Genomic DNA, 18,511 nt, shown 5'->3' on the forward strand with positions numbered 1-18,511 from the left:
CCCAAACTCCCAGAGCCCCCTGTGCCTGTCTTACCAGCCCACACCTACGCCCTACCTGAGGACTGGGATGCCCATGACCCTGTGGGCTCATCATGCGGTAACCTGTGCCTGCAGCTTGAGAGCTGAGTCCTCCTCAGTTGGGTGTGACATCTGCCTTAGAAGGAGGCCCAAGCTGAGGGGAGAAAAGGTGCCTACCCAGAACTTAAGTCTATTTTCCATGAAAATATATCTTCTTATAACCACACAAGGTTTACTCTTTGCCTTTGATTAGGACTTTTGTACTGACATCTTTGAAAAGGAAAGGGACAAGGACGCAGATTCGACATAGCTTCAACCACTTTATTAACCGGAAACTCAACTGGTTAACAATTAGATCAACAGAGAGCGATATTATTTTCAAATTGGGCCCAATCTCTGTCTTCTGTGTTTGTTGCAATCAATCTTCCCTCCGGGCCTACAGACAAGTTTCTGTCTGAAATCTTAAATCTGGTAACCATAGTAATGAAGCAGAGGGAAGGGGAGATCATGGAGATACACTACAGATACTCCAGCGGGGGGGGGGGGGCACCTCATTTTACCTATTATTTTCCATTTTTCTTTCTTCTATTTTTTTTTTTTTTTGTAAGAGTTGCTTGCCAGAAGCTAGAGTCAAAGTGCTAGTGAGCAAACAGTTGCAGGGAAGGGAGAAGAGAGCTAGGGCAGAGATGATCTGCAAAACTAAATAATAATCCAGAATAATGGAGCAGAGATTGTGTTTCTGGTTCACTTCCCTGCTTTGCATGTCCTTGGGAGAAGCGCCACGCAAGTGCCTCCTGACGGTTTACGGTGCTCACATGCTTCGGGAACTGCTAATTTTACAATAGAACCTACGGTCCATATTCATTTGAGAAGACCCAGCTTATCGGGATCATTCAAATTCAGAAGGGAATCATGACTGGCCAGAGAAAGCAGGTTTATAGTTTTGCAGAAAATAGGTCTGTTCTGCAGCTGTGGAAAATGAAGTGCTGTCCCACCGAGGTGTCTTTCCTCAGGCTAGGCCTCACTGCCCCTCTGTCAAAAGCGCCTAATGCTTCTCCAGGTCACACCTGGGTGATTTCATCATGACGTCTCTTCAAAGTTGAGAGGAAGGGATCAAGGGCAAGACCAAACATAGAACCAATCCTATTGATTGAGCCCTCAGCTCTGGAGTTTTACTTAGCTCCCTGCAGCGACAACCAGCTCACCAAACCTTGACGCCCAATAGCACTGACTCCTCTCCCTCTGAGCTCCTTTCAGCAGAAATTGAGCACAGGGTGGGAAGAGAAGAAGGAAAGAGGTGGCTACTTGGAAGGCTGATATTACTGCTTGCAGCCTCTAGGTGGTCAAAAGGGAATAAAGGTAGGACTCCAGGAACATGGTGTGTTGACCTCCAAAAATACATCCATTCAGTGCCTAATTCTTTATGTAATGTGAGGTTATACGTTACTATTTGGGAGCTTATTTTATATTCTGTTTTACATACGCTATATTAGAATCTTCAAAATTCTAATTTTGAATTAGAAGGGGCTTGCTGCTTAAATGAAACCCTTAGAAATAATAAAATAAAATATTTTGCAAGTCAAAGATAACTGAAAGAGAAAATACACCCGAAACAAACCGTTCCTGTGGGGTTGATTATAATAGAGAAGCGTTTCTCAAAATGGATCAGAATGACTAGAAACTTCCAGGAGATCAAGGACGGTCATAGCAGGGCACAGCCTATTGAATATATCTTAACTGCACATGGGTCAGCATCTTCAATGTGTCTTCCTCTTCTAGGCTTCTTATAAGCCTCAGCAATTTTCATACACGATCACAGACTACCACAGTTAGTACGTACATAAATGGTCACCTAGTTGCTTAACCCACACGTTACCTCTATACCCAACATCTCCAACAAATGATTAAACACTTGAATACCTTTAGCAACAAGGAAGTCACTACCTTCCAAGTTGTTGTGCTCCACGTTCAGTCACACAGTTGTTGAAAGTGAGTTTTAACTTCCTTCCACAAATGAGTTGAATTCTGTCCCCTGTAATGTCAACCAGTTGTCTCTAATTAGCAATCTTGGCGCTATTAACATAAGCCAGACTCATCTGTTTCTAAGGTCAGCCTCTCTCTGTTCCTTCTATGGTTCCTCAAGTGGTGTGCTTTCAGGGACATCAGCGCCTTGCACCTTACCCTGCCCTCAAGGCTATCTTGTTTGTATGTCTTACCCCTTTTCCTATCCAAGGACCCAAGGACAACAGTCCATAAGCTGGGGTATCAATGAAATTCTCTTTCTTTTTTTTTTTTTTAACGTTTATTTATTTTTTGAGACAGGGAGAGACAGAGCATGAACGGGGGAGGGTCAGAGAGAGAGGGAGACACAGAATCTGAAACAGGCTCCAGGCTCTGAGCTGTCAGCACAGAGCCCGACGCGGGGCTCGAAGTCACGGACTGCGAGATCATGACCTGAGCCGAAGTCGGACGTTTAACCGACTGAGCCACCCAGGCGTCCCTGAAATTCTCTCTTTCAAGAATTTGAATGAAGAGTACTCTGATTAGATGATAGTAAGGACTTGAGTTGGCAAGGTTCCCACAGGGTTGAGGCTGGGTTGGCCCAGCTGAAACATGCATAAGTAATGGAAGCTGAAAAGAGAAAAGCAGAAATGGGAGAGAATAGCCATGCGAGTTTGGGAATAATCGCATTTCCTGACTTGCTCACTGGAGTTCCTGGGCTGGGGAGCCCTGCTCACACCATCGTCAATATCCTCATCATGACTCTCATCTATTGAATAGTTTTGTATACCAGGCACTGCTATAAGCCCTTAACGTGCACTATCACACTGAATCCTTTCTAAAACCCTGTAAGGAAGATGTCATTATTTCTCTTTTACTGCAGAGGAGACTGAGGCATGTAGAGGACTGAGTGACTTACCCAGCTCCCACACTGGTTAGAGGCAGAGCCAAAATTTGAAATCAGGAGTTCTGGATCCAGAAGTCAGGCTTCTTACCTTTACGGGGCACTGCTTCCCTGTCCTTGGAGATTCATGAGATTTTCTTACAATATTTTGTATAGTAATTTCTTAAAGAAATTCCCCATTTATTTAAGCAACTGCGAAGCAGCTTTCTGTCTTTTTTAACAAATCCTCCCCGATTAAAATACAGGAAGATTAAAAGATACTAACTCCTGGCCAAATGGCACAGACAGGTGCCTTTGAGCTGCTCTGTAGTTGCACTAGAAAGCAGGCTCAGTTAACAAAATGAGGCTGCCTTTACATCAATCGCTTTTCTTTAACATATCTGTAATACTCTTATGTATCTTCCAGAGGCAGTGCGTTTCAAGGTGCTATTAGACAAACAATGCCATCTAACTTCCCTTTAGTTATTCCAGCCTAACATTACCCCTTCCACAGTATGCTATTGGTCTGTACCTTCCTTTACCACAGCAGATATCACATTATATTGGAATCATTTGTGTGTATCAGTGTTTCCCAACCTCGGCACTACGGAAATCTGAAGCTAGATAATTCATGCTTTGCTGTGGGGGAGTGTCCTGTGCATTGTAGGATGTTCAGCAGTATCCTGGCCTCTACCCTCTAGATGCCAATAGCATCGTCTCCCCCATTATGACAACTAAAAAATGTCTACAGACATTGCCCATATCCCCTAGTGGGTGGAATCACTCTTGGTTGAGAACCACTGGTCCACATGTTCTAACACTGCCCCACCCCAAACAATCCCACACTGACTTCAAGGGCAGGACTCGGTCTCTTTTATCCTTACTTCTTTTCAATGTTTGGTGCATCATAATGCTTAATAAATCTTAATTGAATAAAACTATAGTAACTTGCATTCAAATGCTGTTTTGTACTTATAAGCCTGGAGTCCCTGTATATCTGTATCTGGATTTGGTCAGGAAAACAGAGACACTAATACACTACCAGAACAAGGGGTTTAATATAGATATTAGGGTTTATATGAATATGAGAGTAACTACAGGAATGAAGGTCTAGAAGGCTATAGCCAGAAAAAAAGGACTTGAACCTGAAGCTCTGGGTCGAAAAGAAGGTATTCACAGGGAAATCTGAGAAGCCACCATATCCAGCCTGGAAAGTGAGATCATAAAATGCGGGCCCACAGAAACATCTGTTATTCCACAACGTCTAACAAAGCAGCCTCATCTGACATCCTCAGACTTCCAAAAATAATAGCCTCTGCCTCCCTTCCACTTTTGAAATTTCTCAGATTCCTCTCACGGAGAAACCTTAACCTGGAGCCAATCAAGAAGGGAATTCTGGGAAGTGTAGTTTTCACCAGCTTTAGGCAGGCTCTTGTACAGGAATAGCAGTGGCAGGTAAAAAAAGATAATCCCATAGAGTAATCGTTTTTTGACACTAAGTGTATATATGGAGAGAAAGGGGGAAAGAGAGAGAGAGAGAGAGAGAGAGAGAGAGGACAGGAGGGAGGGAGAGAGGGACTGGAGCACATAAACGGTCTGGAGAATTTGGCAGAGTCACAATCATCCAAGTGAGAAAGCAAGTAAATGCTTGATGGGATTTTGTGGCTGCTGCTGTTCTTGTTTTTCGTTTGGCAGAGGGCTCGTCCTCTGATCACCCGTCCCTTTCAGGCTGTGCTCTGTAGACAGTTCCAATGTTCACTTTGCACCCTGAACAGATGGCAAACTATGTTAATAATCGAACAGCTCATACTCCAGATGGAGGATGTTCCCCTTCATGCTTCTTTGATTTTAGGGTGTCTTCTGAGCATTCTAGCTAGACCAGAATTGACAGAGACGACGAGGAAAGAATTTCCAGACACAAGGCACGGCCTTGCTCTTGAGGAATCGAAACATCACCAGCATGTTATCGATTTCTGAACCACTCTCTAGGACTACAGCTGACATTAAGTAAAAATATTTCTGCTTTATAGATATTGACCCAAAAATCAAACAATTACTTTTAAATAATGGACTTCCAGTCCATTAAAAGTATGGTGCTGTAGGTGAGGTGTGGTCCAAAGTAGAGTGAAGTATGTATTGCACTTTAGAAAATTAGATTCAAAATATACATCGAAAAGACGTATACTTCAGAGACTGTATGGCCCATGGAGTCTCAACCTTTTCACAGAAAAGGTCTGCTGACACCTGGGCTAGAAGACGAGCAGCAGGAGTTAAGGTCTGAGAGGTAACGGGGACATTGCAAGGACTTGTCTTTTACTGAGTGAGGTGAGACCCACTGGAGAGTTTTGAACTGATGAAGATCTGACTTGACTCACATTTTCACAGGATCCCTCTAGTTGCTGCACTGAGAATAGACATTATTGTTGGGAGAGAGGGTCTGGAAGCCAGGGGACCAGGAAGAAGACTATTAAAATAATTCTGGTGGGAACAGTTCTGATGAGCCACCATTGGGTGGCTCAGACCAGAATGTAGCATTGTGGGGAGTAAAAGGTGACTACATTCTGGTTTGGAGATTGGGCTGACTGGGCTTGCTGGTCCTAGGTGTGTTGCAATAGCCCCCTGCAGGTGCAAGGGAGGCTAGAAAATGCAGTCTCCCCATGTGCGCATGTGTGGCCGGCTAAAACAGGGTCTCTTAAGTTGGGGTGATTTTGCAGTGTGTGGCGATGTCCAGGGACATTTTTTCATCGTCACAACTTGGAAGGAAGGGTGCTACTTGCATCTCGTGGGTAGCAGCCAGGGCTGCTGCTAAATATCCTAAAATACACAACACAGCTCCCTACCACAAGTAATTACCTGGTCCTAAGTGTCAATAGTGCTGCAGTTAAAAAGTCCTGAGGTAAAGAGGATCCACCACTGGAAATCTTAGAAAAATGGGTTTTTGGGGATAACTGGGAGTCTTAGCCCAATGCCATCCCTGGGTCCCAACCCCTGGCAAGGCATTTGTAGGCTGTGGCAACATCAGTTCTGGAATCCCAGCTCATAGCACAGCTGAGTTCCGTTTGTCCTCCTTGCCCACTATTTCTCCGTTGTTACTGGAGGTGAGCTTTGTCCTGAATAAGAGGCCCAGGGGGCTTTTGTTTTCATATGGAGACTTGTAAACCAAGTCATGTGACCGAGGCAATGAAGGAGACTTTGTGTAATGGTGGCTAAGTGATACACAGGACCACAGTGCAGGTGGTGATTTAAGAGATCTGTGAAAAAAATGTTCCATTAATTAGAATTTCATAAGATAAAACCGATGTTTGGGGAGGACAACAGATCTACAGGAATTTCATTCTCTTCACCAACCCAAATGGATGGCATGTCAGTTCAAATACCCTTAATATTATGCAAATACTTCTTAGTCTTTTGCTATGGGAAATAACTGATAAGGTCTAATTTATTTGATGAAATATTTGCATATATCTAATATATACTGTCTTTTCATTTGCCTAGCATTATTATTTTGACTTCCAAATAGATGGATAAATGAAAAATGTTTCTTTGTATTTTGGCATGTTTGTCTATGCCATTTATTTTCTTTGCAAATAAGTATACAGTTTTTGCTAAGATTGTTCATGAGTTTGATCTAAATTTATGTATTTTCACACTATCTGGGCTGCTCACTAGTTTAATGGTGGGCCAAAAAAATGGACAGTGTTTCAAATATAGACCACAAATACCTCTGTTTTATTTATTTATTTATTTATTTGCGAAGGAGAAAGCACAAGGGGGGGGTGAGGGGTAGAGGGAGAGAGAGAGAGAGAGAGAGAGAGAGAGAGAGAGAGAGAGAATCTTAAGAATCTGAAGCTCCACGCTCAGCCTGGAGCCCAACACGGGGCTTGATCCCACGACCCTGGGATCATGACCTGAGCCAAAATCAAGAGTCGGCCACAAGGCTATCGAGTCTGTAGTGAGAGGGATAGGGATGAAAGTTCTTTGAGGAATATCGACCCAGAGGCTGCAGAAAGGACTGCGACTGGCAAAGAGAGGGAGATCAACTAAGAGACGATCACTAGCCCCTTCTCTCCCCGGGGAACATATCCTTTCTGAACCTTTACTCAGAATCAAGAGGATCACCGCAAGCACAGTTACTGAATAACTGTCACAGGACTAGCACTGTACCGGGGGATGGGGTTACAGAGGTGACTTTGCATACTCTCAGGAGTTCACCTTCTGGTGACTGAAGACAATAGTAGAAATCAGCTATCAAAATCCAGAGTTCCTGACTACCTATTCTTTAACATAATTGGGAAGCAAAAATTTTTAAATAATAAAAAGGAAAATTGGAAATGTATTCTAAAAAGCAATAGGTAGCTAAACAGTCTTTTCCAGATTAGGGCAATCATAGATGATTTGCACATTGCCTTGTATATGTCAGCTACATTACCATGGATACCCTCACCAATTCTGGAGACTTGAGGCACATCTGACCACCAATAAATCTTTGTATGTATCTCAAGCATATGTCTTATATTATTCTCTATACCCCCCACAAAAAAACCCAAAAAACAAACAAACAAAAAAAACAAACCAAGGTCTTATTCATCTTTTGGTTCCCATGGTTCTCAAAATAAAGCCCCAAACAGGCAGTGTGGTTTGCAAGGCCCTACATGACCCAGCCCCTGGTCACTTGTGACACCTTGTGTCACTCCACTTTGCCCCTGCATTCCAGGAGCCTTCCTACCCCCTCTCCATTGCAGCAAACCCTCCCATGTGAGACATCTCTCAACTCTGCCTTCACGTCTTTAATGCCTTTGATTTTTCAAGTCTCTAACAAAATGTCACTTTCTCAGGGAATTCTTCTCCTATCTGCCAGATTAGGTCAGGTCCCCCATTAATAAGCTCGCATAGTACCCTGTACCTATCCTTCAGAGTCCTTATCATAGTTTCTAATTATGTATTCCTGTGACTATTTTATTTACATTTGTCTACATCAAGATTGTAAGCTCCTTGAAGAAAAGAATTTGATCTGTTTTGCTTACCACTGGGTCCCTCGCAAATGACACAGTGCCTGGCATCTCCTTAGGCATTTTCTGTCTGACTACTCAATCTAAAACATCCTCTCTGCCACTCATCTCTCCTAAGTCTCTTACCTTGATTGTTTTTCTTCAAAACATCCATCATATATCCGTGTGTGTGTGTGTGTGTGTGTGTGTGTGTGTGTGTGTGTGTCTGGGAATATCTTGTATGTGTGTACACATATATGTATATATGTATATGTGGGAGAATGTGTTTGTGGGTGTGCATACATCATTTCTTTCCTTGTTACTGCCTGTTTTCCCCAATAGAATGTAAACTCCAAAAAACCCGAAACTTCACCTTCTTGTTTACTGCTCTAGCCCCACCACATACCCAGCACATAATAGGTCCTCAATGAATATTTGTTGGAAATACAAATTCACGAATGGCAAGTGCTCAAAAAATGAATACCGGAAGGTTCCTTGTGCAAAAATTAATATAGCAATATGATGCACTGAAAAGAGATGCTCCAATGATAAGTTTTCTTCTGGAAAAATTGCTATGGACTGTCTGCCAGAAGGACACTTTGACAGTTTTCATTCATTTTACCACAACTCATTAATCAACAAAGGGTCATATTTGGTTTACTTTACTTTAAATTTGTTGTTCTGCCAAGTTCAGTCAGAGTCTTCATCCATAATCTTAAATGAAGCTATTTGGGGTTTGATAGGGAAAAATTCATAAAACTCAAAGACTTCCAGAGTCTTTGGAATCAGACAGTTAGGGGATCAGAAAGACTTGGATTTGAACCTCAGCTTCAACATTAGTAATATAATTTGGGGAAGTCACATGACTTTCCCCAGTCTCGGTTTCTCCTGAAAGCATGTGATTTCCATGGTCAGTTTGGTGATAGGACTGACTGTGGTTTTAAGTGCTTAGTACATAGTTATAATCAATAAATTATACTTATTTATTATTCGTATTGATCCCCAAGCCCCTGTGACACAAAGGAGGAAATTGAGGCTGCAAGACTTGAGAATTTCTCAAGGCCATCCCTGCCACCCAAGTCCAGGTAATAGAAATCAGCAGGCCTTACAGCTAAACATTATCCAACCTTCATTTGCTCAGGGGACTTTTTTGGTGAACACCTGCTGGGTTTTGGACTCACAGTGTTTTCTAAGGAGGGCCAGAGCCTCCATTATGTCCCCGTATTGATCGAGGCTTACTACATACAGCCTTCAGTTCCAGCTGAGCCCTTTCCTGTTCCAACAGAAGAGAGCCTCGGTCCAATCAAAGAATCTGGGTGAGAAATGTGATGGAAAGAACTTTCCCCTACACCAGTTTTTAGGAATCCTTTTCTTTCCTCCTTTCTAGGGTATAAGAGAAAAATTGGAACCATGAGCTCCACTAAAATCTTTCATTTTATAAATGCCATGTCCTTTAATTATATCGAAATCATTCGCTTCTGACGAACAATTCGCTACATTGCAATTCTGGTGAGCTTTAGGTCCAATTTCACATCTAGACAGGAGGTATTACAGACACAGAAATGAGTAAACTTTACAGTAAGTAAAAGTGAGGCCTGAATTAAATAAAATAATAAATCTCAAATGAGTTGCATGGTGCCATGGCAGTGCTTCATGCGGCAGGACAGGACTTAAGGAGATTTTCTAGGAGTGGGATATAGAAATTGAACATATTGAAGCTTGGGATGATTCATTTTCTGTGGGAATTTAATCAGGGCATAACCAAAGAGAGTGAGCTAGAAGTATTTACTGTTCAAAGTTACTGAAGATGGTGGGTCAGCAGCAATACTTAACTAATCGGTTTCCCGGCTAATTAGAAGAAGTGGAGACTATCTGAGTAAGATTCTTTCCTTACTGGGAAGATCTGATTCTCCCTGTGAATATGTTCAACTGAGCTGTGCCTACAGATTGCTCTTTATTTTAGCGTCAGCTTATCCCTGACTCAAGCTCATCTCCTTCTTACCCTCATTATAGGAATCCTGCCATATTACCATAACATTTTATGCTGAACCTGTTATAAAGGCAATTAGTCATTCATTACAACACAGAAACTCAAATTGTTGCAATTATGTTTTCTGAATCAAAACCATACCGTTTGATGTGGAGAATTTAAGGTTCTGTATTTAAAATGCGTCGGATGAGTCATAACGGTGAATAAGAAGACCCTTAAACTAGCATTCGTATCTCCTGCATATGAAAAATTAAATGGATAACTCCTACCTACGACAAATTTATCTTTTGCGATGGAGGATTTTAAAGAATGGATTTAATTAGCTGTAACTATGCTCACAAGCATACTTGGAAGTACCGCTGAATGAATGAGGAAAGTATTTTTAAGAGCAGAAAAAAACCCTCTTAAAATTCCCTTTTGTTCATTACGCAACAAACGTTTATTGAGCACCCACGGTTTGTTGGGTACCGGACAACATAATGAGAACCCAAGCTGGCATCATTCTACTCTAGCTCTGGTCTTTCCTCGGATGAGTTCATCTCTTCAGCTGTCCATTCACAGTATGTGAGGCAAGACTATAGAAACTAAATGAATGAGTCAGTCTGAAAAGAAACATGGATGTGGGTATTTAGGTTTCCTTTTGTTCTGCGTGCTAAAGCAGTTTACTAGCTAACCACCTTTCCTGTTGCTTCAGGGATCCAGGAATTTAAAAAGAATCTTATCTCATGTAGGCAGTGAACTATATGCTTAATCGTGAGTTTCTAAATGTTTATAGAGGTGAGGACAGCAATTTGCAAGATTCTACAGATATGGAAAGGAAAAACAGCACAGTAAATTTAGGCAGATAAGGGGAAATGTACTTTGAGGAATAGTTTCCATTATGAAAAGTAATTTTAGACTTAATAATATAGAATAGTTTCCGCATTTTAGAGCTGGACCTTAGAGCTCATCGAGGCCACTGGTTTCCAACCTTCTGCATCAGGGTCACTGGATTTTAAATCGCCCTAGAGATTCTAATTCATTTGATCTGGAAGGAGTTAGGAGGCGAGGCAGGCATGCATATACTTGTAAAAGTTCCCCAACGGTCAAAGCTAAGGCCCATAAATCTAGTCCAGCCTTGATATTTTTGGTATGAGATCCCTGAGGCCTTTAAAAAATAAAGAGCTTGCTTAAGATCAACAGCAGCTTACAACCCTTGGAGCCTGAGCTAGAACCCAAATATCCAAATTCCTAGTCTGTATCTCTCTTTACTAAACCAACTGACACAGTTTCTACTTCTCTCACTCAGTAGTTGAGATCTAATTACCAGTTGGTAATAGAAAGTCAAGACCGCCTATAACCCATGTGACTCCTAAGTCCCCTCCCTCTAATGACCTGTGTGCTTCCTTTCTTGCTAAGGACTGAATAAGTCTTCTGATAGCACTGCAATGCTTAATATATCTATTTATTTCATATTTAAAAATACCTTTTTAAATACTTCATTTAGAACTTCATTCTTTATTTTTTTATGTTTATTTATTTGTTTTGAGGGGAGGGGCAGGGAGAAAGGAAGAGAGAGAATCCCAAGCAGGCTCTGCACTAAGAGCGGGAACTCTATCCCACAAACTGTGAGATCGCGACCTGAGCCAAAATCAAGAGTTAGACGCTCAACCGACTGAGCCACCCAGGCGCCTCTACCATTCACATTTTAAGGCAAAGAAAACAGATTCAATATTTGAATCTGAGTCCAATTAAAGTCTTCATTATTGAGCTTATATAGATAGCTGGGCACATGAAAGTACTCTAATGTCAGGCTCAGTTTTCTTAGCCAGTTACCTTATATGATAACGCCTTGAGGTTGAACACTTCCAGTGGGTTCTGAAAGTTCCATGCAAGTAGGGCTCTTACCCAACTTCATCAACTGTTTCTGAGTGCCTAGCAAAATGCCCGCCATAGACTCAACACTCAATAATTCATTGTTGCATGAGAAATTCCTTAATACATTTTGTTAAGAAATAAGACAGAGTATCTTGAACCAACTTGTATAGGACAATCCCATATAAATAAAAGTACTGAGATGATTTTATAAAGGTAGTTTTACAGTTACTTTATTCTAAGAGCTCTAGTCTGATTTTCCTGATAAAAATTTGTCCTTGCTGTACCACTTGAATTACAGTTGGGCTCTCATTCATATCATGTTAAAAGTACTTCACTCAGGGGCCGTCTGAGTAGCTCAGTCGGTTAAGCATCTGACTCTTGGTTTCAGTTCAGGTCATGATCTCACGGTTTGTGAGTTCAAGCCCCACGTAGGGCTCTGCACTGACAGTGTGGAGCCTGCTTGGGATTCTCTCCTTCCTTCCTCTCCTTCCTTCTCTCTCTCTGTCTCTCTCTCAAAATAAATAAATAAACATTCAGTATATCTTTTATATGTGGCTTAAGACACAACTGATGTGCAATAAAAACTCATGAAATAAAATTAATACCAAGTTCTCTTGTGTTTTGGGAAACATAACCATTGTTATTATCTGGCAAAATAAAAAGTGCAGTGCCTTTGGTGATTCCCAGGGGTTGTACAGCATTGTGGAAGGCAGTGAACTAGTTTCCAAAGAAGATTCAATCGATGGTTATTTAGAACTAAACTTTTATTAAGTAGGTCATTTCAGTTCCACTCTTTCGACTCCACCATTTTGACCCAACCACACACCAAGATTCCATATGTTTGACTCTACTAAGGCTATCTGCACTTTACCCTGAGGTTATACTTTTTCAGTCTTTTATCTAATTCACGTTGAAATAATCAACACAAAATACCACTGACATCTGCTAAAATGACCCATGTTTAAATATGGTAGAGATAACTAACAAAAGAATCAATGATAAAAATTCACACTAGAAAACAAGTGTTGGTGAGGATATGGAGAAAAGGGAACCCTCAGGCACTGTTGGTGGGAATGCAAACTGGTGTAGCCGCTCTAGAAAACAGTATGGAAGTTCCTCAAAAAGTTAAAAATAGAACTACCCTATAATCCAGCAATCACACTACGATGTACCCAAAGAATACAAAAACACTAATTCTTAGGGATACATTCACCTCTATATTTATGGCAGCATTATTTACAATAGCTAAATTACGGAAGCAGCCCAAGTGTCCATCGATTGATGAATGAATAAAGAAGATGTTGTGTACACACACACACAATGGAGTATTACTCAGCCATAAAAAAGAACGAAAGCTTGCCATTTGCAACGACCTGGATGGAGCTAGAAAGTACAATGCTAAGTGAAAAAGTCAGTCAGAGAAAGACAAATACCATATAATTTCACTCATATGTGGAATTTAAGAAACAAAACAAATGAGCAAAGGGAAGACAGACAGAGAGAGAGAATCAGATCAAGAAACAGACTCTTAACTGTAGAGAACAAACTGATGGTTCCCAGAGGAGGTATGAGGGGGATAGGTGAAATAGGTGATACAGATTAAGGAGTATGCTTATCGTGATGAGCAATGAATAATGTATAGAATTGCTGAATCACTGTATTGCACACCTGAAACTAATATTGTATTCTAACAATATTAGAAAATAAAACAATTTTAAAAATTGGATCACCTAAAAAAAATCGACACCAGAAAAATCAGTCATGGTCAAAATATTCAACACCACATAGTGGATGTTTAATCTCTGATATATAACTGAGATCAACTAGAAGACCAGAGGGGAAACAGGTATGCATATAAGGGGTTAATATTAGATCTAATATTAACCTTAAAGCCAATGTTAATGGAAGGAACTAGGCTGTGAATGGGCCACAAAACTAGAAGTTCCTAGCTTAGGGCCAGGTACACAGCAGGGATTCAGTAAATGATTTTTTGAATGAGTGAATGAAGCGTGAATGAGTAAATGAACAAATGGTGCTCTACATGGAGTATAAAATTGGGATTTGGAGACTTGGCTTTAAAATAGTTCATTCAGGGGGCGCCTGGGTGGCTCAGTCGGTTAAGCGGCCGACTTCGGCTCAGGTCATGATCTCACGGTCTGTGAGTTAGAGCCCCGCGTCGGGCTCTGTGCTGACAGCTCAGAGCCTGGAGCCTGTTTCAGATTCTGTGTCTCCCTCTCTCTGACCCTCCCCTGTTCATGCTCTGTCTCTCCCTGTCTCAAAAAATAAATAAACGTTAAAAAAATTAAAAAAAAAAATAGTTCATTCAGGGGCGCCTGGGTGGCTCAGTCGGTTAAGCGTCCAACTTCGGCTCAGGACATGATCTCACTGTTTGTGAGTTCGAGCCCCGTGTTGGACTCTGTGCTGACGGCTCAGAGCCTGGAGCCTGCTTCGGATTCTGTGTCTCCCTCTCTTTCTCTGCCCCTCCCCCACTTGTGTTCTGTCTCTCTCTGTCTCTCAAAAATGAATAAATGTAAAAAAAAAATTAAATAGTTCATTCAAAGTTATGGATTAATAAACCAGATTTGGGGAAAGTCAGTGCTGAATATAATGTGTTTCTGTTTGTTAATTAATTAAAATGACCACAAAGTCATGATTCTTACTCTTAATCTCTCAGCCTGAAATTTAATGAACTGTATCTGTTCCATGAATAATTGAGTTGAACTTGAAAGAGAATTCCACATTCCCAAAGCCTCCCACACTACCAGTTAACTGTGATTTATCCTTTTACTTCTGAAGAATTTTAAGCATCTTCCATCTGATTTGACTGACAACCAATCTGTGCTTCCTCTGTCTTTATTCTCCCAGGAAGAAGATGTTACTCGTGAAAGTCGTTTTAATTTCAGTGGTTATGGGATGGGTCACTGCCTCCAAGTGAAAGATGGAACAGCTGTCAAGGCCACACCTGCCAACCCGCTCCCACAACCCCCAAAAGATGCAGATGCCATCAAGAAGAAGTTTGTGGACCGGGCAAAAAGGATTGACACGATATCTCGAGCTGCCTTCCCATTGGCCTTCCTCATTTTCAACATCTTTTACTGGATCACATACAAGATCATTCGGCATGAAGATGTCCACAAGAAATAGATGTGCCCTTCGGACCCTGGACTTTCTTGCCTAATTGTTGCGCTTGTAAATACACAGTGAAATTGTCTTTCTATCACTTTGACAGAGGAGATGACTAAGGGAGGGGGGGGGGGGAAGATCATGAGGGCAGGTTTCCTGGCACGTACATGAATAAAGATAAGTTATCTGGGCAATGATGGAAAATGTTTGCACAAAATTAAGGTGTTGCAGAATCACGTGAGCATAATTCCCTTCATAGTCTTTAGCATTGTTATTTCAGGTGATGTATTAATTAGACAGGATATGCAAGGTCAAGTGCTTGAGAGCTATTTGGTTTGGTTTTGACTAATTCTGGTACTGAAAAGTTAGCTTAAAACACACACACACACACACACACACACACACACACACACACACACACAGAAGGAAAATGCTTACCATCTGACCATAGTGACTAGCCTATAGTGAGTTGAGGACCAAACTTTTTCAGGAAAATGCTGCCTCGTTTTTAAAACAAGTACCCTGAGCTACGTTCTTTATGGTGTCTGTAATTAGTGTTTCACCCGAGAAATCCTTTTGTGGGTTGTAAATTATTTCTATTTATTGAGAAAACAACAACAAAAAATAAGCACCAACCACAAAGAACAGATTTCTACTTTACTGTCCGTGTAGGTGTGCAATTTAATATTATTTTTTGTTCCTCAGTGTAATTTGGGGGTTTAAACTGTGTATTGTGTAATTGATTTGATAGTATACCCTCTTAAAAATAGATGCCCATCTTATTTTAGATCCCAATCAGCACACTGTATTTTTTTTGCTTTGACTATATTGACATGCGACTTTAACTGCTCAAGTGTCACTTAGCCATTGCAGCCTCTCGGCCACAGTATTTATGGAGATGGTATGTCCTGAACGGTGTAGCTCATATTAGCTTGAACTTTCCATTTCTGCTCTCATTGTAGGTGTAACTACTAGTCCTAATGTCAAATGACCATGATTTCTACTGTCAATCCAAGTGAATATCGTTTTAAATATCCTTAATTAACTTACAGAATTTTAAAATTGTACTGTGATTTTCATAACCCGTTGCCTTTTTGGTACCAGAGCTACGTGGTTTGAATCCTGGCTACATGTTTTAAGTAAGAAAACAAATAAAAGACGTATTTTTGCTTACTCAGATAAAAGACAACCTGTAAAAATATAATGAGAAACTTAAATTTTACATGTGCTGTAAAAGGGATTATTAAAAAATATTTGTTCAATTTCAATAAAGCTAAGTGTGCCACAAAACTTCCCTAAGAGTCTTTCAATTTTTGCACTACAATGTGAATAATTTACATGACAATGGTCACCTGCATTTTTGTTTCTGGTCTTCCTTGTGAGCTTAAAGCACTTATAGCCATTACACTATGTTCTAATTTAATCGGAGCTTATAGTGTCCCCAAGAAGAAAGAAAAAAGAAGTCATTCTCATTGTAGAAACAGAGAAATGGGGATGTGGAACTATTGGTAGTCACTGTGAGCAGAATCTAGTATTGGATACTTCATACGAGACATGAGAAAGTTCCAAAGAGCACTGAGGAATCATGAAATCTCAAAGTGGAAAGAAATTTAAAAGAACAACCTGTGCACTTAGCCATTCTGATTTTGTCAGGAATGGAGTTCCATGATGAAAAAACAATTCTGAAAACCTCAGTGAAGTCCAGGTAATTCACCTTGACCCTTGCAGACTTTCCTTAACCAAAGATATCCATCAGAATACTTTCAAGAAGTAGATTCATAAGTAGGTGTTTATGGCCTTTTAAACCTCTTCAAATATTGAACCATTTCCACAGAGAGGAATATTGCAGAATGGCTAACAGGAGGAATTCGGGAGATAGGGAGACTAGCTTGGCCACCTATCAACAGTGTGATCTTGGGTAGGTTGACCTGACTTTTCTGAGTAGCTCCTGTTTCATAGAGTTTTAAGAGGAAAAACTGAGAAAAATACAAGTAAAGCCATTATCTCAGTGTCTAACACAGTAAATCCTCAATAACTTAGAGGTAACAATAATTATTATTGTCATGAATAGTATTACTTGTCCACTGAGCAAGAAGCTTCACAATTCCTCACTTTGGCAAGGTTAATGCTATGTTTTTTGTATCATTCCTAAAACATTATTTCTGTCTTATTGTTCATTCCTTTACAAACAAGGCAAAGTCTTTGATGGGTCTCATTTCTCTTCCTCCCACTGAAAATAGTAAATTGAGGCTAAAATGCTTCCCAAACATGGGCCTGACTCCATAAGAATTCTAGGAAGAGCCCTGATATTGCATATGGAGCGATGAGGAGGCACCTTGGGAGATAATCCTAAGCTAAATGATCATGTCTAATCTATGTATGTACCATATAATTTTGGGGGGGTGGTTCCCCACATCAGACAATTTTAAAAAGACTCACCTCTAAACATATCTGCCACCCATTCAAGCAGGCAAAAACATACTGGATGGCAAGAGGGATTCTTGACTCTTCTCTGATTCTAGTCTATGTTCAGTGGAAAGAATTCTTTGGTGAACTGATTTGAGTTATAGAAATAAGATAAAATCTCAGAGAAAAGATTTTGAGAGCTGCATACTCTGGCAAAATAGATAATTCCCCTGTAATGTTATTGGAGATTTTATTTAGGACATTTTTTTTTCACAATGGTATTTGAAGGAAAATAGTTCAAGAATAAAATCATGGTGGGGTGCCTGGGTGGCTCAGTCAGTTAAGCATCCAACTCTTGGTTTCAGCTCAGGTCATGATCTCACAGTTCATGAGTTCAAGTCCCCCACCAGGCTCTGTGCTGACAGTGTGGAAGGGCAGAGAGAGAGAATCCCAAGCAGACTCCGCACTGTCAGTTTTCCCCAAACCGAAGGTAGTGTGTATGTGAAGCTTTTAGACCATGAGCCAGCATTTAGAGAGCACGTTATCGCCTTGGCACAAATGGTTCGTAAATAGGTGAATGTGTCTTCAAAGAGGAGAGCAAAGCTCCAGAGTGCTCTTTTGAAGTATGTACCATACTGGCCTTCTTCTGGTAGGACCCAGGGCTGGTCATGGAATGGACAGCTTGGTAAGTCCTCATGTAGACTGAAGCCTCATGAGAAGCTCCAGGTCCCTAAAAATAACAGAATCAAGAGCTAGGAGACCCTTCATCTGCAAGGATCAGAACTAACAAGACATCATCAAATTCAGTGGATAATCATTTCCTGAGCAACCCCTGCTTTCTGAGAAAGACAGAGAGGCAGGAGAGTGAGAAAGGGAAAAGAATCAAAGGAAGATAGTAGTCAGAAAGTTCCTTTGAAGGCATGAATCAGATCACGACCCTGTGATTTAAGTCTCCAATGGCTTTCCATCTTAGAGAATAAGCCAGAATCTTCATTGTGGCCACGTGATCTGACCTTCCTACCTCTCCCATCACCCTCTCCTATCCCCTCTCCCTCCAGGCATACTAACCAGTGCTTAAACATGTCAACCACACTTCTACTTCAGAGCTTTGCATTTACTCTTCCCTCTGCCTGGCCACCCTCTTTCCTTAGACCAGGAGTTGCTGAAGTTTTTAAGGCCAGATAGTCAATCATTCAGGTTTTGGAAACCATACAATCTCTGCTGCTACTATTCAACTCTGCTATT

At 40.9% G+C, this 18,511-nt stretch overlaps 1 protein-coding gene across 2 annotated transcripts in view; it reads left to right on the forward strand.

Moving 5' to 3' along the window:
• GLRA2 (glycine receptor alpha 2) overlaps positions 1–14,881 on the forward strand; it is a 170,193-nt gene extending 155,312 nt beyond the window's left edge. For both annotated transcript variants that reach the window (XM_007090072.3, XM_007090073.3), the window contains exon 9: positions 14,603–14,881. In XM_007090072.3, coding sequence (XP_007090134.1) covers positions 14,603–14,881 — 279 coding nt within the window. The remainder of the gene's footprint in view (positions 1–14,602) is intronic.
• Positions 14,882–18,511: the final 3,630 nt, after the last annotated feature.

The sequence above is a fragment of the Panthera tigris genome, chromosome X, assembly GCF_018350195.1.
Source record: "Panthera tigris isolate Pti1 chromosome X, P.tigris_Pti1_mat1.1, whole genome shotgun sequence".
Classification (NCBI taxonomy): domain Eukaryota; kingdom Metazoa; phylum Chordata; class Mammalia; order Carnivora; family Felidae; genus Panthera; species Panthera tigris.